General features: G+C 44.1%; 1 protein-coding gene across 2 annotated transcripts; it reads right to left on the reverse strand.

Annotated features, from left to right (window-relative positions):
• Positions 1-2,548: 2,548 nt before the first annotated feature.
• Positions 2,549-23,250, reverse strand: TNFRSF1B (TNF receptor superfamily member 1B). 2 transcript variants are annotated; one of them, XM_060684748.2, is made up of 10 exons: positions 23,120-23,250; positions 14,899-15,004; positions 13,164-13,292; positions 11,716-11,865; positions 8,378-8,471; positions 6,642-6,820; positions 5,422-5,496; positions 5,148-5,185; positions 4,768-4,987; positions 2,549-3,654 (listed from the first exon to the last, which is right to left on the reverse strand). In XM_060684748.2, exons 1-10 carry the CDS (start codon positions 23,183-23,185, stop codon positions 3,386-3,388), a joined length of 1,326 nt encoding a protein of 441 aa, XP_060540731.2. In that variant the 5' UTR covers positions 23,186-23,250; the 3' UTR covers positions 2,549-3,385. The 2 variants fall into 2 exon arrangements, with proteins under 2 accessions (XP_060540731.2, XP_060540730.2); XM_060684747.2 differs by having other exon boundaries at positions 2,549-3,657.
• Between the last annotated feature and the right edge of the window lie 1,196 nt (positions 23,251-24,446).

Consider the following 24,446-nt stretch of genomic DNA (forward strand, 5'->3'; position numbering starts at 1 on the left):
GAATATAGAATATAGAATATAGGATATAGGATAAAGAATATAAAATATAGGATAAGAATATAGACTATAGGATATAGAATATAGGATATAGAATAAAGAATATAGGATACAGAATATAAAATATAGAATATAGACTAGGATATAGAATATAAAATATAGGATATAGACTAGAATATAGAATATAAAATATAGGATATAGGATATAGAATATAGAATATAGAATATAGGATATAGGATAAAGAATATAAAATATAGGATATAGAATATAGACTATAGGATATAGAATATAGGATATAGAATAAAGAATATAGGATACAGAATATAAAATATAGAATATAGACTAGGATATAGAATATAGGATATAGGATATAGACTAGAATATAGAATATAAAATATAGGATACAGAATATAAAATATAGGATATAGGATATAGAATATAGAATATAGGATATAGGATATAGGATAAAGAATATAAAATATAGGATATAGAATATAGACTATAGGATATAGAATATAGGATATAGAATAAAGAATATAGGATACAGAATATAAAATATAGAATATAGACTAGGATATAGAATATAAAATATAGGATATAGACTAGAATATAGAATTTAAAATATAGGATACAGAATATAAAATATAGGATATAGGATATAGAATATAGGATATAGGATATAGGATAAAGAATATAAAATATAGGATATAGAATATAGACTATAGGATATAGAATATAGGATATAGAATAAAGAATATAGGATACAGAATATAAAATATAGAATATAGACTAGGATATAGAATATAGGATATAGAATATAGAATATAGACTAGGATATAGCATACAGAATATAGACTGTAGACTATAGGATATAGAATATAGGATATAGAATATAGGATACAGAATATAAAATATAGAATATAGACTAGGATATAGGATACAGAATATAGACTGTAGACTATAGGATATAGACTATAGGATATAGAATATAGAATAAAGCATATAGTATCTAGACTATAGGATCTAGAATATACAATATGGGACATAGACTATAGGATATAAAATATAGGATCTATAGGATATAGAATATAGGATATAAAATATAGAATCTATAGGATATAGAATATAGAATAAAGAATATAGGATATAGACACTAGAATATAAAATATAGGATATAAAATATAGGATATAAAGAATATAGACTATAGGATACAGAATATAAAATATAGGATATAGAATACAGCCTATAGGATATAGGATGTAGAACGTAGACTGTATACTATAGGATATAGAAAATAAAATGTAGAATATAGGATATAGAACATAAAATGTAGAATATGGAATGGAATGGAAGAATAGAATAGAATAAGGAATAGAATAGAATAGAATAGAATATAGAAAACAATAATAGAATAGAATAATATAGAAAATAGTAATAGAATAGAATATAGAAAATAGAATAATATAGAATAGAATAGAATTTAAATAGAATAGAATAGGAATAGAATAGAAAAGTATAGAATATATAAAATAGAATAGAATGCAGAAAAATGCAGAATAGATAATAGAATAGAAACTTTATTGTCCCTTTAAATGTTCACTAATCAGCATACATTAAAGTGAAATTTCGTTGCATTCAGCTCTCAAATGATAACTATTACGCACATGTACACAAGCACATAAGACCCAGTGAAACATCACAGAGCGGGCTTAGTGCTGGGATGGAGCACCACCAGGAGATCCCCAGGAAAAAAAAAAAAGGATTGCCAGAATAGGTCGCTGGAGACCCCTCAAGCGTCGGGATTAAGATATTTGCACCAAAAAAGGAAGGTGTTTATTAGTGTGGCCTGTGTGGTGAAGGGAGGCATGGTTTCCAGTGTCATGTGTAGTGAGAAAGATTCGCCACACCTGAAAACGGTGGGGGCTGCTGAACCAACATGTGCACAAATCATCATAGTTGATCATGGTTTATTGAATAAGCCATGATTGGATGTGTTTACAACAGGCTAACTAACACAGGCCATAGCAAAACCCTCCAGGTTAGGCTAAACTTGTTAGAGACGGGTTTAGATTATATATCTCCATCACTGTCGTCCTGAAGGTGCTTTTTTTCCCAAAAAACAATTGGATTTTCTTAGGGTTTTTTTTTTTTTCCCCCCTTGAAAACATTTCGCTTCTCATCCAGAACTGAAGAAGCTTCTTGGATGAGAAGCGAAATGTTTTCAAGGGGAAAAAAAAAAAACCCAAGAAAATCCAGTCCCAAAGGTTTAAATAATTCCTGTCTCAATTTCGGTTTCTATGCTGAAATTGGGAAGGCAACATAAATTGGGCCAACTTTTGATAACTTGGAAACCTTTATTCATCGGCCACGCAGGATAATTCGGAGGCCAGGCCGGTGTATGTAAGACGTTGTGCAAAAAAACCCAAACAAACAACAATAAAAACCAAGTCGAATCTGTGTTTTTCTTTCTTGCAATCTTTGCCGTGGAAAACTCGGTCTTTTAAAAAGCAAGTAGCGAGTAGCTAAAACAGGCATAAACGCAAGCGTTGTGGTTTTCCACTCTCTTATTTAAAATTGCACTTTATTCAGCAAGAGTACAAAAATAGGAAAGACCGACAACAAGAAGATGAAAAAAAAAAAACCCTGAAATTAAAACTCGGCTACTATTTCGGCTGCAGAAATCTGGACAGTCATAAGGGGGCAGCAGAGAGAGAGAGAGAGAGAGAGACGTTTACGGCTGATCTGAAATTTTGGCACCGCCATAAACTGAGATGATGAGATGTTTTTTGGGGGAAAAATTGTGCGTTTTTAAGACTGGTTTTTAAGAAAGCTTGCAAATCATCTCTCGGGGTTCGGGACAATTATTCCTTGAATTCAACGCCAGGTTGTCCTCGATTTACGACCCCCCCCCAACGGAGCCCAAAATTTTTGCTTGCCAAGCAAGACAAGGAATCCTGCTCCCTTGGATGAACTTCCTTGCTGCCGTCGTTAAGCGAATCGCTGGGGTTGCTCGGTTAGTCACGCGGTCGTTAAAGCAAATCCGCCGTCTGTCCCCGCTGACTGGGAAGGTCGCAAAAAGGGGATCGCGTGACACCGGCCCCCCCCAGGACCAGCGTAAATGTGAGTCAGTTGCTAAGCGTTCTGAATTTTGATCGCGCGACAACGACGAATGCTGCGACGGTCGTAAGTGCGAGGACGGGGTCCTAAATCGCCTTTTCTTTTTCAGCACTGTTGCGACGTCAGCCGTCGGTAAACAAATAGTCCCAAGTCGAGGACTGCCTAAATAGTTTTTTTCCCCCCCTTCAGAAACTTCCCGCCTGCCTCAGTTTTTCATGGAGTTTCTTGAGCAGGGTGGAAGTCCCTGCCCGGAATACCCTCCGTCGTTCTCATGAGTTCTTCATGCCGGCGTCTTGGACGCTAAGCGGGAGGGGTTTTCCCCCGCAGGGGTCCAAGAAGTCCAAACTGTCTTCCACCTCCACCGCAATTGGCCGGCCGGGCTCTCTTCTCGTGGTGGTTTCTTCCTGCGAGAGGGGAGGGTCTGCGAGGTGTCCGGCTTCGGCCGCCCCCGGGGGCTTCAACGCCGGAGAGTGGCCTCCGTTGCAGATACTGACCACACAGCTAACGTTCACATGGGTTTTCCCATTTCCCACCATCCCTGCTGAAAAAGGAAGGAATGTGTTATAAATAAAGAAGGGAGGGAGGGAGGGAGGGAGGAAGGGGGGGAGAGAAACTAGGAAAGAGAGAAAGAAATAGAGAGAGAGAGGAAGGAAGGAAGGAATGGGGGGAGAGAAACCAGGAAAGAGAGAAAGAAATAAAAAGAGAGAGAGAGAGAGAGAGGAAGGAAGGAAGGAAGGAGAGAGAGAGAAAGAAAGAAAAAGGCAGAGAAAGAGAAAAGAAAGGAAGAAAGGAAAGAAAGAAAGAACAGAAACAGAAAGGGAGAAAGAAGAAAAAGGAAGAAGGAAGGAAGGAAAGGAAGGAAGAAGAGGAAAGGAGAGAGAAACAAACAGGGAGAAAGGAAGAAAAAAGAGGAAGGAAGAGGAAGGAAGGAAGAGAAAGGGAGAGAGAAACAAAAAGGGAGAAAGAAAGAAAAAAAAAGAAAGGAGGAAGGAAGGAAGAAGAGAAAGGGAGAGAGAAACAAACAAAAAGGGAGAAAGGAAGAAAAAAGAAAAGAAAGAAGGAAGGAAGGAAGGAAGAAGAGAAAGGGAGAGAGAAACAGAAACAAAAAGGGAGAAAGGAAGAAAAAAGGAAGGAGGAAGGAAGGAAGGGAAGAAAGGAAGACGAAGAGAAAGGAAGAAGAAGAGAAAGAAAGAAAGAAAGAATATTTGTACCTCAGTGTTGAAATGAGAGGTCCTTGGTCGTCTCTGAGCTTGGTGGGTTTCTTGCAGACTTTTCATGACCCAACTAGGGAACGTCATCAGTGCTGATGTTAGTTCTAGCCCTGATGATGTTACCTAATTGGGTCATGAAACGTCTGCAAGAAAACCATCAAGTTCTGAGACCACCAAGGACCCCAAGGTCTTCCTCCTCCCCACCTTCTCCTCCTCCTTTTCCTCTTTCTCCCCCTCCACTCCACAAACACCACTCCCTTCCAGCATGGATGACGTTCCCTAGTACGGCCGTGAAACGTTTCCAAGGCAAACTCGGGGCGCCCCAAGGGCCCCACAATCCTAGGCTTCCCAAGGACCCAGTCTGGCCTGATGCGACCCACCACCCCACAAATGGAGCTGCCCCCCCCCTCCGATCTAACCCCCCACCCCAAGGGTCTCACTTGAGTCTTCTGCGCTGTAACATGTCCTGTCGTTCAACGATCTCTGTTGCACGTCGTCCGTTTCCACCTTGGGAGGGTCTCCGTCGTTGGTTTCGCTTCTTTTCTCAGGGCTGTCCCAAAAACTGGAGGGGGACATCCGCAAGAGACTGTCCTTCTCCTGCCCCACGGCTGCGGGCTCCTGAGGCCACTTCCCCGGGAACTTTTCGGCCGCCGAGAACGGCTGGAAGGAAACGGGGAAGCCGAACGTCATTGGTGGATTGATCTGCTAGGACCCCAGACCCAAAATTGGGGACCTGGCAGCCCCGTTTTCGCTTTTGGTATCTCTGACGAGGAAGCTGCCCAAATTCTGATTTCCAGACCCAAAAGAGATCAATGCTCACCTGTTTTTGCTCCTCCCATAAGGGGACACACTTTTGACCTGCCAGAGAGAAAATTAAATGTTGGAATTCATTGTTGGAATATATATATATACTGTGCAACAACTACAATAATATTCAGCCACCAGATGGCAGTGTTTACAAGTTTGAATCTACTAATCTATGTTCCTTTGTTTGCTGTTACAGTTAAGCAGTTAAGCAGTTAAGCAGTAAAGCACATGGTGACTGTACACTCCATTTGATCTTTAGTGATATATATATATTTATATCAACTTACCACTTTTTCTAAAAACAACGAAGCAAATGAGAGCCGCTAGCACCACCGGAATAGCTGTCATGCCGACAATCCGCCCTGGACGCAAAACAAAGAGATAAAAATGCACAGTTAGGAGGACCAAGCCGTGCTAAGAAATTTCAGTTTTCTCTGGCCTCCTCTATTCCAAAGAACCAGGGAAAAAATGGGTTAAAACCAGTGGAAAATGTTTGGGAAAGTTTTGGTTATTGCAGTATTTAAGCTGTGGAACCTTTAAACAGACACTAGAGGGAAGCAGAGAGGTGTCGTCCTTGGCTATCATCTCAGGTTGTCCTAATTCCTCCAGCATTTCTATGGCATCTCTAGAATACAGGTAGTCCTCGACTTATGACCACAAGGGAGTCCAGCATTTAGGTCGCTAAGTGAGACATTTGCGAAGTGAGTTTTGCCCCATTTTACGACTTGCCTGGCCGCATTTCTTAAGCGAATCACTGCCGTTGTTAAATTAGAAACACCGTTGTTAAGTGAATTGGGCCTCTCCATGGACTTCGCTTGTCGGAAGGTCGCAAAAGGGGGATCACGTGACCCCAGGACGCTGCGACCGCCATAAATATGAGTCAGTTGCCAAGCGTCCGAATGTAAAACACATGACCATGTGGACTTGGCTAGGGAATTCTGGGAGTTGAAGTCCACAAGTCTTAAAATGGCTGCTGAGGAATTCTGGGAGTTGAAGTCCACAAGTCTTAAAAAGTGACTGACTGGGGAATTCTGGGAGTTGAAGTCCACAACTCTTAAAATGGCTGCTGAGGAATTCTGGGAGTTGAAGTCCACAAGTCTTAAAAAGTGACTGACTGGGGAATTCTGGGAGTTGAAGTCCACAACTCTTAAAATGGCTGCTGGGGAATTCTGGGAGTGGAAGTCCACAGGTTTTAAAGTGACTGGGGAATTCTGGGAGTTGAAGTCCATGTCTTAAAGTGACAGACTGGGGAATTCTGGGAGTTAAGTCCACAAATCTTAAAATGGCTGCTGGGGAATTCTGGGAGTTGAAGTCCACAAGTCTTAAAAGTGACTGACTGGGGAATTATGGGAGTTGAAGTCCACAACTCTTAAAAATGGCTGCTGGGGGAATTCTGGGAATTGAAATCCACAAGTATTATACTTGCAAAGTTTGGAGACCCCCTACTCTAAACGAAACCCACCTTTAGAAGGAAAATGCCAACAATTTATTCCCCCCTCTTGCTCACCAGTCTGTGCTGATGGATCCTGTTTGTTGAAGGTGGGCCTCTCGGTCCCAATGTGCCACCTGAGCCTCTTCGTAGAGGTTGTGAGTTGCGTTGAAGTTGTCGCGGGGTCAACCTGCCCACCTGGGTTGCCGCAAACGGTGTTGTGGGTGCTGTTTCCGAGAACGAGCGGCGACTGACATCTTGTCAGGGGAAGAAAAAAAACAAAACAAAACAAAAAAAAAACAATAACCACCATCAAAATGAACAAGTGAAATAAGTGAACTTGTGAAACAAGTGAAACTTAACTGGAGGACTTTCCAAACCAAGGGCTCTGTTGTGCGAACGTGACATTTTTATGACACAACTTTTCTTACCCTCAGAAAGTTCAACGGTTATTTTAGAGGATGGAGGTGTTTCCAGTAAGGAGGTTAGGTATGGCATCCAGAGGTCATCTTTCCCAACCCCCTGGGGTGCTGTGCCAGTTTCTATTTTAGAACTTTTATTCTATTTTCTCTTCTCTTCTCTATTTTCTATTCTATCCCATCCTCTCCTCTTCTCTTCTCCTCCCCTCCCCTCCCCTCTATTTTCTCTTCTATCTTCTATCCATTTTCTTTTTCTCTTCTCTAATTTTCTTTTCTAATTTTTATTCTATCCTATCCTATTTTCTTGTTCTGTTCTGTTGTTTTCTTCTCTTTTCTTCTCTGTTTTTTCTTCTATTTTCTATCCTATCCTATCCTATCCTATCCTATCCTATCCTGTCCTGTCCTGTCCTGTCCTGTCCTCTCCTCTCCTCTCCTCTCCTCTCCCTCCCGTCCCCTTCTCTCTATTTTCTCTTCTATTTTCTATCCATTTTCTTTTTCTCTTCTCTTCTCTATTTTTTCTTCTATTTTCTATTCTATCCTGTCCTGTCCTGTCCTGTCTTGTCCTGTCCTCTTCTCTTCTCCTCTCTCCTCTCCTCTCCTCTCCTTTCCTCTCGTCTCCTCTCCCTCCCGTCCCCTTCTCTCTATTTTCTCTTCTATTTTCTATCCATTTTCTTTTTCTCTTCTGTTCTCTTCTCTATTTTCTCTTCTATTTTCTATCCTATCCTATTTTCTTCTTCTCTTCTCTTCTCTTCTCTTCTCTTCTCTTCTCTTCTCTTCTCTTCTCTTCTCCTCTTCTCTCCTCTCCTCTCCTTCTCCTCCCCTTCTATTTTCTCTTCTATTTTCTATCCATTTTCTTTTTCTCTTCTCTAATTTTCTCTTCTATTTTCTATCCTATCCTATCCTATCCTGTCCTATCCTATTTTCTTCTTCTTCTCTTCTCTTCTCTTCTCTTCTCTTCTCTTCTCTTCTCTTCTCTTCTCTTCTCTTCTCCTCTCCTCTCCTCTCCTCCTCTCCCTCCCCTTCTCTCTATTTTCTCTTCTATTTTCTATCCTTTTTCTTTTTCTCTTCTCTATTTTTCTCTTCTATTTTCTATCCTATCCTATCCTATTTTCTTGTTCTGTTCTGATGTTTTCTTCTCTTCTCTATTTTCTCTTCTATTTTCTATCCTGTCCTATCCTATTTTCTTCTCCTCTCCTCTCCTCTCCTCTCCTCTCCTCTCGTCTTCTCTTCCCTCCCCTCCCCTCCCCTCCCATTCTATTCCAAATCATAATAAACAATTTGAGGGCTTGGAGGCACGCGAGACTTATTGCAGCTTTCCCCCCCCCCCTGCATGGGTTTGAAAGCAGGCTCCCTCCTCCCCAAAGCTGTGTCTAAACAACACAACCACCAACGTACATCCGGTGAGGTGTGCAGAAACTCTGGTGAGACTCATGATCGGAGAAGGTGCCCGGTTGGCACAGGGCGCATTCCACATCCGTTTCTCTGGTGCCTGCAAAGAAACGAGAATTTCTCAAAAGAGTCGCCACGGGCTGGTTGCAGCTGGAGAAGTGCAAAGGGAGAGGAGAGGAAATGGCTTTTAAAAGTTGGACAGACACTTTGGAGCCCACCAAAAAAAATGCCCGACTCGCTGGAAACACAACAATGTGAGGAAATCAGGAACGCACCACCTTAAAAAAAATAATATATATATATATATATACACAAGAAATGGCAACGCAACAGCCTCCTATCTCAAATGTTCCCAGCCTTCCTCTCTCAAGAGGTAGCCTTCAAGAGGAAAGAGGAAAAAGAGGGTAGGGGGATCCACCTTAAAATTAAACCTGAGTTTTTAAGGAATGGCAAGTTTATGTGGAAGTTGACCATGCTATTTCTACCTGCCTCTTTCCAACAAGCCGTCACTAAATGAACTGTTGTAAGTCCAAATTAGCCCATCAGGAGTAATTCTGGACTTATTTCTGATGTCAGAGTAGGAACATCCCCTTCCCCCAGGAAGTAGGGAAGGAGAATAGCTGGAGGAGAAGGTCTCATCCCAAGCCAAGATCTTCGGGTTTTCATCTCAATCTTAACCTCCAGCGTTGGAGCGGCCACAGCTTCTAGTGGCAAGTCGTTCCACTGATTTAATTGTTTCTGGGAAATTCCTCCTTGGTTCTAGGTTGCTTCTCTCCTTGATGAGTTTCCATCCGTTGCTTCTTGTTCTGAGTGTGGCCATTTGCCACACTTCATAGAATAGAATAGAATAGAATAGAATAGAATAGAATAGAATAGAATAGAATAGAGTAGAGTAGAGTAGAGTAGAGTAGAGTAGAGTAGAGTAGAGTAGAGTAAAGTAGTATAAATGAAGAATAGAATAGAATAAATGGGGAATAGAATAGAATAAATGAAGAATAGAATAGAATAAATGGAGAATAGAATAGAATAGAATAGAATAGAATAGAATAGAATAGAATAGAATAGAATAGAATAGAATAAATGAAGAATAGAATAGAATGAAGAATAGAATAGAATAGAGTGGAGTGGAGTAGAGTAGAGTAGAATAAATGAAGAATAGAATAGAATGAAGAATAGAATAGAATAGAATAGAATGAAGAATAGAATAGAATAGAGTGGAGTGGAGTGGAGTAGAGTAGAGTAGAGTAGAATAAATGAAGAATAGAATAGAGTAGAATAACTGAAAAATAGAATAAATGAAGAATAGAATAGAATGAAGAATTGAATGAAGAATAGAGTAGAATAGAATGAAGAATAGAATAAATGAAGAATAGAATAGAATGGAGAATAGAATAGAATGAAGAATAGAATAGAATAAATGAAGAATAGAATAGAATGAAGAATAGAATAGAATAGAATAGAATAGAATGAAGAATAGAATAGAATGAAGAATAGAATAGAATAGAGTGGAGTGGAGTAGAGTAGAATAAATGAAGAATAGAATAGTGTAGAGTGGAGTAGAGTAGAGTAGAATAAATGAAAAATAGAATAGAATAAATGAAGAATAGTATAGAATAGAATCACAGAGTCGGAAGGGACCTTGGAGGTCTTCTAGTCCAACCCCCTGCTCAGGCAGGAAACATCATCGGCTCGATGGTTCAATGACCTTCTGGTTTGTTTATTGGCTCGCCTTTCCAGCGTGTCCTCTCCAACACGAAAGTTCAAAAAGCCTAAATGTCCTCTCCCGTCCTGCCTTTTTTTTCTCTCTCTCTCTCAAAGTCCAACTTTCACTTCCACGCAGTGTGCCAGGGAGAGTCCCACACACACACACACACACACCTACCTACGTGATTGTAATCTTCCGGACTCTCCCTTAAGCTTCGGGGCGGATAGAACATCAAATGATGCTCAAGGTGTATAACATTTCTTTATTCACACCGAGGTTTTAGAGGCTTAAAAGCTATTTATCTGTGGGGTTTTTAAATCCCATTTTCTCTGCCTATTTTGTAAGCATCAAGAGTGGCGACCGATTGGCGCGGAGCATAGATTTTATAAATACGTACTAGTGACATATTTTAAAAATTATTATAATTTATCATATTATTTTCTGGAGTCAGCCTGATTTCCTTGGATACCACGTTTTGGAAAACGCAGCTAGTCCTCGACGTACGACCGCAAGGGAGCCCCAAAATGTCCGCCGCTCAGTGAGACATTTGTTAAGTGAGTTTTACGACGGTTGGTAAGTGCCGTTGTTAACTTAGCAACGGGGTCGTTAAGTGAGTCCGGAAGTCACGTGATCGCCTTTTTCGATGGGGAAGCTAGATTCGCTTAACGACCCACTTCACAAGGGCACGTGATTCGCTGAACAACAGCGGCAGGAAAAAGTCGTAAAACGGAGCACTTCAGAAACGGTCTCGCTCAGCGGCAGAAATTTTGGCCTCCTCTGTCGAGTCGTAAGTCGAGGACGACCTGTATACGAGCTGAAATCCAGCTCCTTCAAGTCCAGCTACTTCTTTGACTATTCTTAAATTTTGAAAGCCGGAGCCAAATTCTGCTTGGCTAACGTCCCGCCATCTTTTTGCCAAAATTCCCGGCCTTTTCCTGCCTTTCTGTAAACTTCCTTTTCCCGTCGATAAAACTTGTGCGAATCAGGAACTAAACATTACGATTCAAACATTTATGCAGCGCCATCGATAGGAGCCGTTTCTCCTGTCCCATTTTTCCTTTTTTATTTTATTTATTTATTTATTAAATTTATATATATATAATAATATATATATATATTATTGAAGGTATTCCTTTTTTTTGGAAAAGGGGAAAAAAAAATGTCAAAGAGAAAACCGTACTAGGAAATCTAAATGATCTGTACCTTGTGCTTATGCACAAAACGTTGATTGCCCTGTGAGGTTTATTGCTCCAATAACTTTGCTCTGGCTGTTTTCTCACAGACGTTTCATGACCGAACTAGGTAGTATCATCAGGGCTAGAAATGAGGATGGTGTTAATTTTGTTTGGGTCAGGAAACATTTCCAAGAAAAGAGCCACGCTCAGAGAGCACCAAGCATCTCACAGTCCTCCTTCCTCTCTCCTCCTCCTCCTCCTCCTCTTCCTCTCTGCAAACTCTACTCTCTTCCAGCACTGATGATGTTCTCTAGTTGGGTCATGAAACGTCTTAAACAAAACAACTTAGAACAGGACCAGGATCTCGCCTGTTGCCCGATCTTGTTTTGCAACGTAGCAAGAAACATACACGCACTTTTTAAAAATATATATTTGATGGGCACCAACACTGCCTCCCAACCTACCTTCTCGGAGCACTCCGTAGCCCATCGCGCACTTCTGGTAAGGCTGGCAGTGGTAGCATTTGTCAGAGACCACCAAGCTGCAGAAGTGGTCCGGTCGACACCAGCATACCCGGTTTTGGGTGTGGGTGCAGGTTTTTTCTTCCACAAATCCTGTTTCAGAAAAAAAAGGGGGGGGTTGGATTATTAGGGGGCAAAAGGGGGCAGCTGGAAGGAGACCGGGGGGGGTCCATTGCCCTTCATTTCGGGGGGGGGTCTGCTCTTTAAGGCCTTCAGAAGGCCAAGGACCTCGTCATCCCGAAGTTTCCACGGCACTGGAAAAAAAAAAGGGAACTTACGACCGTTGTTTACACTTATGACCATTGCAGCATTCCCCGGGGAATGTCAGGTGATCGGCGCAGTGATTCGCTTAACAACAGGGGCAAGCGAGCAAGGCCACAAAGCAAGGCAAAACTCGCCTTAACGGTGGTCTCGCTTGGCCACAGAAATTTTGGGCTGAACGGTGGTCGTTAAGTGGAAAGAGAAAGTCAAGGGCCAAAGATAGGATAGTGTTGGCTCATTATCGCCTCCTCCTCCTCCTCTTTTCTCCTTCTCTCCTTCTTTTCCTTCTCCTCTCCTTTTCTTCCTCTTTCTCTCCTTCACCTTCTCTCCTCCTCCTCTCTTTCTCCTCTCTTTCTCTCCTTCTCTCCTTTTCCTCCTCCTGCTCTTCTCTCCTTCCTCCTTCTCTCCTTCTTTTCCTTCTCCTCTCCTTTTCTTCCTCTTTCTCTCCTTCACCTTCTCTCCTCCTCCTCTCTTTCTCCTCTCTTTATCTCCTTCTCTCCTTCTTTTCCTCCTCCTGCTCTTCTCTCCTTCCTCCTTCTTCTTTTCCTTCTCCTCTCCTTTTCTTCCTCTTTGTCTCCACCTTCTCTCCTCCCCCTCTCTTTCTCCTCTCTTTCTCTCTTTCTCTCCTTCTTTTCCTCCTCCTGCTCTTCTCTCCTTCCTCCTTCTTCTTTTCCTTCTCCTCTCCTTTTCTTCCTCTTTGTCTCCTTCACCTTCTCTCCTCCTCCTCTCTTTCTCCTCTCTTTCTCTCCTTCTCTCCTTCTTTTCCTCCTCCTGCTCTTCTCTCCTTTCTCCTTTTCCTTCTCCTCTCCTATTTCTCCTCCTCCTGTCCTTCTCCTCCTCCTCTCCTTCTTCCTCCTGCTCCTCTCCTTCTTCTCTCCTTTCCCTCTTCTTCCTCCTTCTCTCCTTTGCCTGCTCCTCTCCTTTTTCTCCTCCTCCTCCTCCTCCTCTCCTTTCTTTCTTTCTTCCTCCTGCTCTCCTTCTTCTCTCCTTTCTCTCTTCTTCCTCCTTCTCTCCTTCTTTTCCTTCTCCTCTCTTTCTCGTCCTCCTGTCCTTCTCTTCCTCCTCTTCCTCCTCCTCTTTTCCTGAGGCTTATGCCCCTCCTCCGGCTATGCCACCTGCCCTCTGCTTACCTTCTTTGCATTGTGGCGAGCAACTAAAACATCTCCCGGCTCGACTCCAGCCCGTGTTGTACGAGCCTTCCGCGCACCGGACGCATTGCGTGTTGACACCGTTGTCGCACTTCTGTTGCACACGGAAACCTGTAACAGAGAAGGGGAAAAGCCGGCCTTGAAACTGTGTCCGGATATAGATTCTGCAAACTCTGAACGGAGTCTGAGGTCTCTCCCCTTCCATGGTTGAGTCTCCCTCCTTAGCAATTAATTGTTCATCAATGATGCACAATTAATTAAGAACAATTAATCAACGGGACAGCTTGGCGTGGGTGCGGTGGCCTCGAAGTGGTGCTCTTGCCTCACAATCAGAAGGCTGTGAGTTCGATTCTAGGTAGAGGCAGATATTTCCCTCTCTCTCTCTCTCTGTGGGCACGATGAGAAATAGATCTGCCGAACAAAACTCCGTACTGGCAACAAGAAAGGCATCCGGCCATTAAAAACACCCTGCTAGCTTCATTCAGTTGCCCAGACTCCACCCCACAACGGATTATGGGGTCGTTAAAAGATGATGATGATGACGTAAATGATGAAGATGATGAATCAATGGAATAGCTTGCCATTCGGAGTTGTGGGTGCTGCGTCGCTGGATGTCTACAAGTCGTCCTCGACTTACAACCGTTCATTTAGTGACCGTTCCAAGTTACAACGGCACAGAAAAAAAAGGGGCTTAGGACCGTTCTTCACCCTTACGGCCGTTCCGGCATCCCCGTGGTCACCTGATCCAAATTCTCATGCTCGGCCACCAACCGGCTCGTATTTACGACGGTGGCGGGAGTGCCCCCCGATTTCCCCCTTTTGGCGACCTTCCGACGAGCAAAGTCAAGGGGGGAAGCCCGATTCGCTTAACAACCGTGGGACTAACTTAACAAGCGCAGCGATTGGCTTAAAAATGGGGGCGAGACAAGTCGTAAAAACACTCAGCAGTGTAAAAATTCCGGCCTCCGTCGCAGTTGTACGTTGAGGACTTGCCGGAACTGCATTTTTTTTTTTACAGTGAGAAACATGCGTGGGCCACTCACGACCTCCTGATGCGCAATCGTGATTTCGGTGCAATTGTTCTGCCCCAGCTACGGATCCCAAAGAACGCAGCACACACAAAGTCCGTTCAAACCTTGGTTTACTGAATAAACCAGTCTTTTTACACCAGCGGCTGTTAATGAACTGCATTAACAGCCGCCAAGAATTCAAAGAATAATAACTGAAAGCTTACTGTGGTTGGCAGAATGCCCAGAAAGCAATTTGCAGGAAGCTGAGAAGATAAGCAAGACAAGACAAGAAGGAATGTGAACGAAGTTGTTCCCTGCAAATTGCTTCAGTCGGCATTCCTCCTTAAATAGGCTAAGGGAGTGGCCAATTAGCCCCAAGCCTTATTCTTGAGGAGACCTCCTCCTGAGGAGCCACTCCTGCCTTTTTGGCAGCTCTGCGTGCCCGTGCATCGAGAAGAGGCTCCTCCTCTTCGTCCTCTTCACTTATGGAAGGTTCTGGAAGTTCTGAAGGCCTTGGCTGAATCCCTGCCTCTGGCACCACATCTTCTCCAGCCTCCTCACTGTCCGACTCGAGCGCCAGCTGCACAGGCTGCCGGCGCAGCACCACACCAGCCTCCTCGCTGTCGGAATCAGCTAGTAGCTGCACAGGCCGCGTACGGGCCAGCAATGGTTCAGCCGAGTGACACCTCTGGGGCTCGGCAGCTTACCTGGAGGGCACAAACGGCAACATTTCTGGATGTTTTCTTCGTAATATTCTTCTCTGGGGTTGAGGCACCGAGACCCCTGGGAGGGGGTGTAAGGCAGCCCCTGAGCCTGCGGGAAAGGAAACAAAAAATAAATTGGCTAAGAAGCTGGGAGGAAAATTCGGGGTTTTTTTCAAGAATTTCCTCCAATGCAAAAGGATTTCTTTTGATCCTTATTTCTCATTTCCCCTCCCCCCATCTTCTTTCAAGGACTACAGGTGGTCCCGTTCGTTTAATGACCGTTCAACGTTACGACGCCACTGAAAAAAGGAGCGTTTTTCACGCTCATGGTCCAAATTTGGATGCTCGGCAACTGTTTCAGCCTGCCTGGGGGGTCCCCCGATTCCCCCTTTTGAGAACCTTCCGACGAGCGAATTAAAGGGGGGAAGCCGGATTCGCTTAACAACCGCGTGGCTAGCTTAACAGCTGCTGTGATTCGCTCAACAACGTGCGGAAAGGAAAGTCGTCGAACTCGCTCTACCGCGGTCTCGCTTTGCAGCGAAGATGTTGGGCTCGATTGCGGTCGTAATTCGAGGACCACTTGTCGTTCGGGCACATTTTAGTCTCTTAATTCTGGAGTTGGAAGCAAAAGGGAAGCTGAGCCCTTTTTCAGAACCATTTAATTGTTTCATTTCAGCAAACATTTAACAACCTCCCGAGAAGCCACAAAGACAGGAAATTTCTATTTTTTTATTATTATTATTTTGGCGCAGGCGGTTGGGTACCCCGTGGGAGGCTCTGTTAATTTCCTTGATGGGTACAGATAGTCCTTGACTTAAGACCAGAAATGAGCCCCAATCCTATGGGGCTAAGCGAGACGTCTGGTTAAGTGACTCTTGCCCCGTTTTCACCACCTTTCTTTGCCACCGTCGCTAAGTGAATCGAGTCAGAAGGTTGCAAAAAGGGGATCACGTGACACCCCTCCCCGTCGTAAATGCGAGCCAGTTGCCAACCACCTGAATGTTGATCGCACGAGGATGCTACTGTGAAAAACGGTCCTAAATTCGCTTTTTTTCAGCGCCCCGTTGTAACTTCGAATAATCACTGAGCAAACTGTCGTAAGCCGAGGACTGCCTGTACTCAATGAATTACGAGCTCCTCCGATCCTGAAACAAAACCATTTTTCGTCTTCCTGGACAAAGCCAAGCATTCATCGGCTAGTTAGAAGGAGAAACCACCAATCATGGTTTGCCGTAAAGTGAGACAAAAATCCATCCAGGAGATTATGAAATCTTTAACTCTGGCCTTGAACCCAATCGGTTGTCTTACGTCCAAGGTGGGTTGCTTAACCCAGGAACGATCGATTCACGCCCGGTCGGCTTCTCCCCCTCCCTCTTTGCAAAACGTGGTTCCGTGGGAAACCACGGTCTAACGAATCGATTCCGTTTCCGGGGGCAACTTTGCGGCGTTCGTGCACTAAAGCCCATCGCCGCGCTGGGCAGTGTCACGTCGCCGATCAAATCACGGTGATGATTCAAACAAACCAAAAAAAAAAAAAAATCTCATCAGCTGGGAAAGGGAAACTTGTGGGTCTCCCCCTACGGATATGAAATTGCCGACGTCTTGTCTAAAGTTCACCCCACTTCGGCTGGGATGTCTCCCCCCTTTTTTTTTCGGCGATGAATGGATCACGTTGCACAACCGCCCAAAGGAGCTGACACGGCATACGGCCGTCACACTTTGCTTTAAAAAAATATATATATTTTTTAATATATATATGTATTCCACAGCTTCCTCAAATTTGGGTTCCTTAATTTGAGTCTCCTAAACTTCGAAACAACCGAGCTCTAGAAGGCAGGAGAAGAAGCAACGGATGGAAGCTAAACCAAGATGAGAAGCAAATTTAGAATTAAGGAGACATTTCCTGATCATCCTCATCTTCTTTTAACGACCCCGTAATCCGTTGCGGAGTGGAATCTGGGCAACTGAATGGAGATAGCAGAGTGTATTTTATTTAATGGCCGGATGCCTTTCCTGTCTCCAATGAGGAGTTTTGTTCGGCAGATCTATTTCTCGTTGTGCCCAGAGAGAGAGAGAGAGAAATATCTGCCTCTACTTAGGATCGAACTCACAAGCCTCCTGATGGTGAGGCTGGAGCTGCACTTCTAGGCCACCGCACCCGCTCCTGAGAAATTTCCTGAGACTGACAACAATTCGTCAGCGGAACAGCTTGCCACTAGAAATTGTTTGTTCTCCATCACTTTTAAGAAGAGATTGGACAACCGTTAGTCCGAAATGGTATAGGGCATGATGGCTAACCTTTTTGCCGTCGCGTGCCAAAAGTGGTGGTGGGGGGGTGGTCACACACACACGTGCCCACATCCATAATTCAATGCGCCCCCCCATGCTCCCCCGCTTTTGGCATGCGATGACATGTTGGGCCTGGTAGGCCTGTTTTTTTTTTTGCCCTCCCCAGGCTCCAGAGGCATTCTTGGCGCCTGGGGAGGGTAAAAACAGCCTTCCCCATCCCCGGAGGCCCTCTGGAGGCCGGAAACAGCCCATTTTTTCCTGAGTTCTGGTAGGCTCAGAAGGCCCGAAAATCAGCTGGCTAACCAAGGAGAGAAGCAACCTAGAATTAAGGAGAAATTGTGAACAATTAATCAGCGGAACAACTTGCCACCAGAAGTTGTGTGTTCTCCATTACTGGAGGCTTTTAAGAAGAGTTTGGACAAGAGTGGCACAGAGTCTCCTGCCTGAGCAGGGGGCTGGACCAGAGGACCTCTGAGGTCCCCTTTTATTCTGTTAATGACAGAAATGTGAGAGCAGTGTTCCCATATCTCGGGGGCTGCCCCAAAGAAGAAAGGATCATCTTATCGTCCAAAAGCACCTGAAGGCAGGAAAAGAAGCAACGGGTGGAAACGAACCAAGGAGACATGGAATGAAGGAGAAACTCCCTGACAGTTAAGGACAATTAACCCGTGGAACTGCTTGCCACCAGAAGTTGTGGGTGCTCCATCCCTGGAGGTTTTTTAAGAACGAAATTTTCATGCTTCATGCAGGACGAGGCCTTTTTGGAAAGGTTTCACAGCTTCAAAGCACAAAAAAAAATTTTTTTGGGAGGGTGGGGGGAGGCCCAATCGATGCTCGGGAGAAGCCACGATAGTTCAAGTCGGGACAGAGACTTAAACCATGGTCTGTTCGGGCTCTACCCTGATTTATAATAATAAGAGGTGAATAGATTCTCTTTCCTCTCTTCTGTGAAACCGACCAAGTTTTGACTTTTTTGCACAAAAATTAAAAAAAGGCGTCGAGGCAGCTACAGCTGCTTGCGGCTTTTAAAAGTTTCCAGCGGCCGCAATTGTGTTGTGCTCACATTTATTTTTTTTTTCCAAAATAAGAGGCTAACAGTAAACGTGACAATCACACTTCACTAGCACTCTGAGTCACGCTTCCTGTAATCTTGGGCAAATACGGTCACCACGTAAGAAGTCTGCCTGCGTGAGTGTGTCCACATACGAGCCACGCAACCCCTTTCTCTGCCCCGCGCTGAATGGAAAGAAACCGAATTATTATTATAATATATATATATATATATCTTTAAAAAAATTTCCATCAGGGCTGGGGGAACATTTGCCACGAGGCCGTGTGGGGTTAACAGCGGGGAGGGAAAAAGCTTGTTTTGAATTCTCACCCTGATAGGCATTTCGTAACGCGACGGGCGTTTGAAATGAATCTAAAGAGATGGAGAGCTAGAGAAATAAAATCCACAGGGACAGGCAGGCAGACAGATGATAGAGAGAGAGAGATAGCTAGATAGCTAGATAGATGAGAGAGAGAGAGAGAGAGAGAGATGATAGAGAGAGAGAGAGAGATGATAGAGAGAGATGATAGATAGAGAGATGATAAGAGAGATATAAATAGAGAGATACAGAGAAGAGGGATAGAAAGATAGATGACACACAGAGAGAGATAAGAGCTAGATAGCTAGATAGATGATATAAAGGATAGATAGATAGATAGATAGATAGATAGATAGATAGATAGATAGATAGATAGAAATAGAGAGAAGAGGGATAGAAAGATAGATGACACAGAGAGAGGATAGCTAAATAGCTAGATAGATGATAGATTATAGAGAGAGGATAAATAGATGGATGGATGGATGGATGGATGGAGATATGAAACATTAGATAGATAGATAGATAGATAGATAGATAGATAGATAGATAGATAGATGGGTGGATGGACAGAAGAGGGACAGAGAGATGAGAGAGATAAAGAGATGATAGCTAGATAGATGATACAGAGAAAAAGGTACAGTAATAGAGAGATGATAGATGATAGATAGAGATAAATAGAGAGAGGAATAGAGATCTATCTATCTATCTATCTATCTATCTATCATCTATCTCTATCTATCTATCTTCTCTATCTCTATATCTGTCCTCTCTCTCTCTCTCTCTCTATCCTCTCTTTATCATCTCTATCTATCTATCTATCTATCTATCTATCTATCTATCTATCTATCTATCTATCTATCTCTATCTGTTATCTATCTATCTATCTATCATCTATATCTATCTATCTATCTATCTATCTATCTATCTATCTATCTATCTATATCCTTCCTTCCTCCTTGCCTTTCTTTTTTCTCTCTCCCTTCTCTCCATTTTTCTCCCTTTCTTTCTCCCTCCCTCTTTCTCTCTCTTTTCTTTCTCTTTTCTTTCCTTTCTTTCTTTTCTCTTTCTCTCCCCTTCTCTCTCTCTCTCTTCTTTCTTTCTCTCCAACTATTTTGCAATTGTCCACCATCCCCCCCACCCTTTAGCTGACCGGAACTCTTTGTCCTTGCACACCCAGCAAAATTAAAACTCCTCTGAGATGGCTAGATAGAGAGATAATAGAGTGATAGCAAGCTAAATAGCTAGATATAGCTAGAGAGATAGATGACAGCTGTGCTGGCTAGGGAATTCTGGGAGTTGAAGTCCACCCATCTTAAAAGTTGTTAAAATCGAGAACCGCCGCCTTCAAATGATTGCAGGGAGACCATTTTCTGCCTCTTCCAAGTTTAACAAAAGCTTTTCCGATCACACACGAAAGAGTAAAACCCCACGGGGAGGGAGGGCGGAGGAATTAAAAGCCAGCTGACTACTTCGCCTGTTGGATTTTGGCTCTGTAAAGCCAGGGACTGTTCTCTCTAGATTTAAGGGGAACCATTAAGATCATCAAAACAAGGAAGCGTTGAAGAGGAGCAGACTTTGATTAAGGGAAGTTGCAGAGTTTCCCCTTCTCTGAGCTGGGTCAGCAACGACATCGGCTAAGAAAACCCATCTCTTTTGCAAGACGAGGCAAAAAAAAAAAAAAACGTGGACACCGATTACCAATTTATAATCCAAACTGGATCTAATAATCCTCTCTGGACATCCGGGCAGGGAAGGGCATCGTCCGACCTATTTGGGGAGGGTTTTTTCGGGGTGCCTGCTTGAACTTCTGGTGTTTTCTCGGACAAATCTGTTTTCTTGGCAAGGTTTTTCAGAAGCGATTGGCCATTGCCTGCTTCCTAGGGCTGAGAGAGAGTGGCTGGCTTGGGGGGGGGTCGGGTCAGCTGCTTTCGGGCCTACGTCAGGAATTGAACTCGTGGCCTTCTGATTTCCAGCGGGTGTCATCATCAATAGGGGATACCAAGCTCTCTTTCTCCTCCCAAATTATAACCAATGTTTATTGGAGAAAAATACACTCACTGAATACCCAGCAAATGATCCATTAAGATCATTAACTACTATATATATATATATATATATATATATATATAGATAGATAGATATATATATAGATATATAGATATATAGATAGATAGATAGAGAGAGAGAGAGAGAGAGAGAGAGAGAGAGAGAGAGAGAGAGTATATAGATAGATAGATAGATAGATAGATAGATAGATAGAGATAGAGATAGAGATAGAGATAGAGATAGAGAGAGAGAGAGAGAGAGAGAGAGAGAGAGAGAGAGAGAGAAATGTTCCAATATTTGAGGGGCTGCCCCCAAAAAGAGGGGGTCAATTTATTCTCCACAGCATCCAAAAGTAGAACAAGAAGCAACGGATGGAAAACTCATCAAGGAGAGAAGCAACCTGGAACTAAGGAAGAATTTCTCGATAATGAGGACAATTAACCAGTGGAACAACATGCCACCAGAAGTTACGGGGGGGGGGGGGGCTCCATCACTTTTTAAGAAGAGATTGGACAACCATTTGTCTCAAATGGTATGTAAGGCTGCCTGCCTGAGCTGAGGGTTGGACTAGAAGACCTCCCAAGGTCCCTTCCAACTCTGCAGCATTCCCACAGTCCGGTGATCAAAATTCAGACGCTTGGCAGCCAACTCGTACTTATGACGGTGGGTTGGCAAACTTCCGACCAATGGGGAAGCCAAGATTCACTTAACAACTGTGTCTTTAACCTAACGACTGCAGGGATTCGCTTAACAACGGGAGCGGGAAAGGCCGTCAAACTCACTGTCTCGCTTTGCGACCGTAATTTTGGGCGCTCCGTTGTGGTCATAAGTTGAGGACTACCTCTGTACTTACGGCCGTGGCTGTCTCCAGCAGGGATCTGCCGTTATAAAACCATCCGATTTTCCTTCCTGCAATTTTTCACCCATCTGTCCTTAAAAATGGGGGCGGCGGAGAAGGTGGTATGAAACCCACCTGCCCTTTAAGGGGGAAGTGGGGGGGGGGCTTTGCATGAGCCCTGCTTCCGGAGGGAAATTTAATTGGGGGTGGTGACAAGGCCCAAAAGGTCAATGACGCACAACTATGTTAAAAGTCACAAGCCCAAACCCACCCACTCAGAAAGGTGCGTGTGGCCCACCCACACTTAACACTTAAGGTAAAGAATATTGTCTTTTAAATATTCCAATTTTACAAGCCACTGGCCTCGAAGGAAGTCACCTCACACAGAATAAACAGAAGAAGAAAAAAAAATAAAGCTAGAAGGGACCTTAGAGGTCTTCTAGTCCAACCCGCTGCTCAAGCAGGAAGCCCTGTGCCATTTCAGACAAAGGGCTGTCCAATCTCTTCTTCAAAACCTCCACTGACGGAGCACAGCCACAACTTCTGGTGGCAAGTTGTTCCACTGGTTAATTGATCTGGGATTATAGAATAAAAGAGTTGGAAGGAACCTTGGAGGTCTTCTAGTCCAACCCCTTGCTCAGGCCTGTGTACCGTTGGTCCAAACTCTTCTTAAAAACCTCCAGTGTTGGAGCATTGGCAACTTTCTGGTGGCAAGCTGTTCCACGGGTGAATTGTTCTAACTGTCAGATCACACATATCTGCCTTCTTCAGCCCCATTTCTGGGCCAGGAAAATCCAGATAGTCCTTGAACGACAACAGTTCATTTAATGACCATTCAAAGTCAAAGAAAGTGATGCGGGACCGTTTTTCCACACTTAACGACCGTCGCACCTTCCCCACCGCGATCCAACATTCAAAACGCTTTGGCCCCTGACTCACATTTACGACGATCTCAGCTTTCCCTTTTGCGACCTTCTGACGAGCCAGGTCAAGGGTGGGGGGGGAGGCCAGCTTCGCTTAACGACCGGCTGACTAACTCAACCACCGCCGTCATTCGCATTCACAACCGAGGCAAGAAACGGGGCTGAATGCGTGTCTCACTTAGCAACATAAATTTGGGGCTCTCTGGTGGTCGTCAGGAGAGGGGGGAGGAACGCCCGTAGGCTCGCAAGAAAACGGGAAGCCCCCCCACTCCCCAAAAAATCGGAGCCCACGCAAAGCCGACCTTTCGACGCGCGGAAAATCCTTTCACCCACCCGCGATAAATTTCCCTTCGCCTTTGAAAAGCGAATTTCTCCCTCTCCAAAAAGGAAAACGCACCCACGACCTCATTTATTCGCCTGGTTCTTTCTGTTTTTTTGGACAGCGACGGGAAGACAATGGGGGTATATATGGGGAGGGGTCGCGGGATGGCCAAGAGGGAAGGCAGACCCCCCCCTCCCCTCTCCCGGCTGGGAATGATGGGAGTCAGTATCCAGGAGGGGAAAGTCCTCTCCATCCATGCCACTTTTGAAAAGTCCCCTTAAAAAGACATTCGGCGCCGGACGATGCGAGTTTTAACCCCCCTCTCTATATTCAGCCCCCCACCCAGGACAGGAGAAAGGTCCTGGGGGGCCCGGGACAGTGGGGCGAGGAGGGCAAGGGTTGGGGTCGCATGGGAGATGGGGTGGGGACCACTCACCTGCAGGCATAAGATCTCCAGCGCCCAACAAGCCAGCGCCGCGTAAAGGTACCTGTGCGTCTTCATTGCGCTTCGAGAGCGAAAAGCGAAAGTGCCCCTGAGCTACTCCGACGTTGCGATGTCGAGGAAGGCAAGACGAGGGGCGGGCTCGGATGGGAAGAGGCCGGCCGGGGAGGGCTGGAGGGCGGGCGGAGAGGGAGGGGCCGAGTTATAGCAGATACCCCCCCCTAACCCCCCCCAAATCACCAAGAACTGAACATCCCGATGTACTACGAGGATGCGGTTAACCCAGAAGGAAGGAATTCTTGCTCCTTTGCGTTGAACTTGAACAGGGAGAAAGTTTAGTTTAGTTTAGTTTATTCGATTTGTATACCGCCCTACTCCCGAAGGACTCAGGGCGGTGAACAGCCACAGGATAAAAACACATAAATACAAAATTAAAAAAAAACAGAATAAAACCGAATTAAACAATTTGGCCGAAGACAGATTTAAAAACACCCCAATAAATTAAAAACAAATTAAAATTTGTGTTTTAAAAGGGAAAACAGGAGCCTTGGTAGTACAGTGGTTTAATGCACCCTGTTATTAACACAGCTGCCTGCAATTTCTGCAGGTTCGAATCTCGCCAAGGCTCAAGGTTGACTCAGCCTTCCATCCTTTCTAAGGTAGGTTAAATGAGGACCTAGTTTGTGGGGGCAATAAGCTGACTTGTATAAATATACAAAAGGATGAAGGCTATTGCTTAACGCATTGTAAGCCACCCTGAGTCTCCGGAGAAGGGCGGCATATAAATCAAATTAAAATAAATAAATAAAAAATAAATAAAAAGGGAAAAATTAGGCCAGGCTAGAAAAGCTAAAGTTTGATGCCTAGGCAGGAAAAAAAAAAAAACCCCAAAGGGACGAGTCCAGATTAGGGGAAACCTGGCTCAGAAACAGTCACGGGCGAAAGGGATCTTAAGAGTCCTACTAGACGATCCCTCAAACATGAACCAGCAGCCAAAAAAAAAAAAAAAAAAAAGCGAATACGATCCTTGGTTGTATAAACAGAGGCCCAGAATCAAAAATCAGGTGAAGGGTTAGTATCGCTTTGTAAAACCTTAGTAAGGCCACACCTGGAATATTACCGCATCCAGTTTTTGGTCCCCGCGTTACAAAAAAAAAAAAGATTGTTGAGACTTTGGAAAAAGCGCAGAGAAGAGGAAGGGAAACGATTAAAGGCCTGGAAATTAAAGTATAGGAAGAAGGGTTGCAGGAATTCAACCAGACTAGAGAAAAGGAGGACTAGAGGGGGACATGATAGAAGAATTCCAGCATTTGAGGGGCTG

The sequence above is a fragment of the Pantherophis guttatus genome, chromosome 15, assembly GCF_059756535.1.
Source record: "Pantherophis guttatus breed Tessera chromosome 15, ASM5975653v1, whole genome shotgun sequence".
NCBI classification, from domain to species: Eukaryota; Metazoa; Chordata; class Lepidosauria; order Squamata; family Colubridae; genus Pantherophis; species Pantherophis guttatus.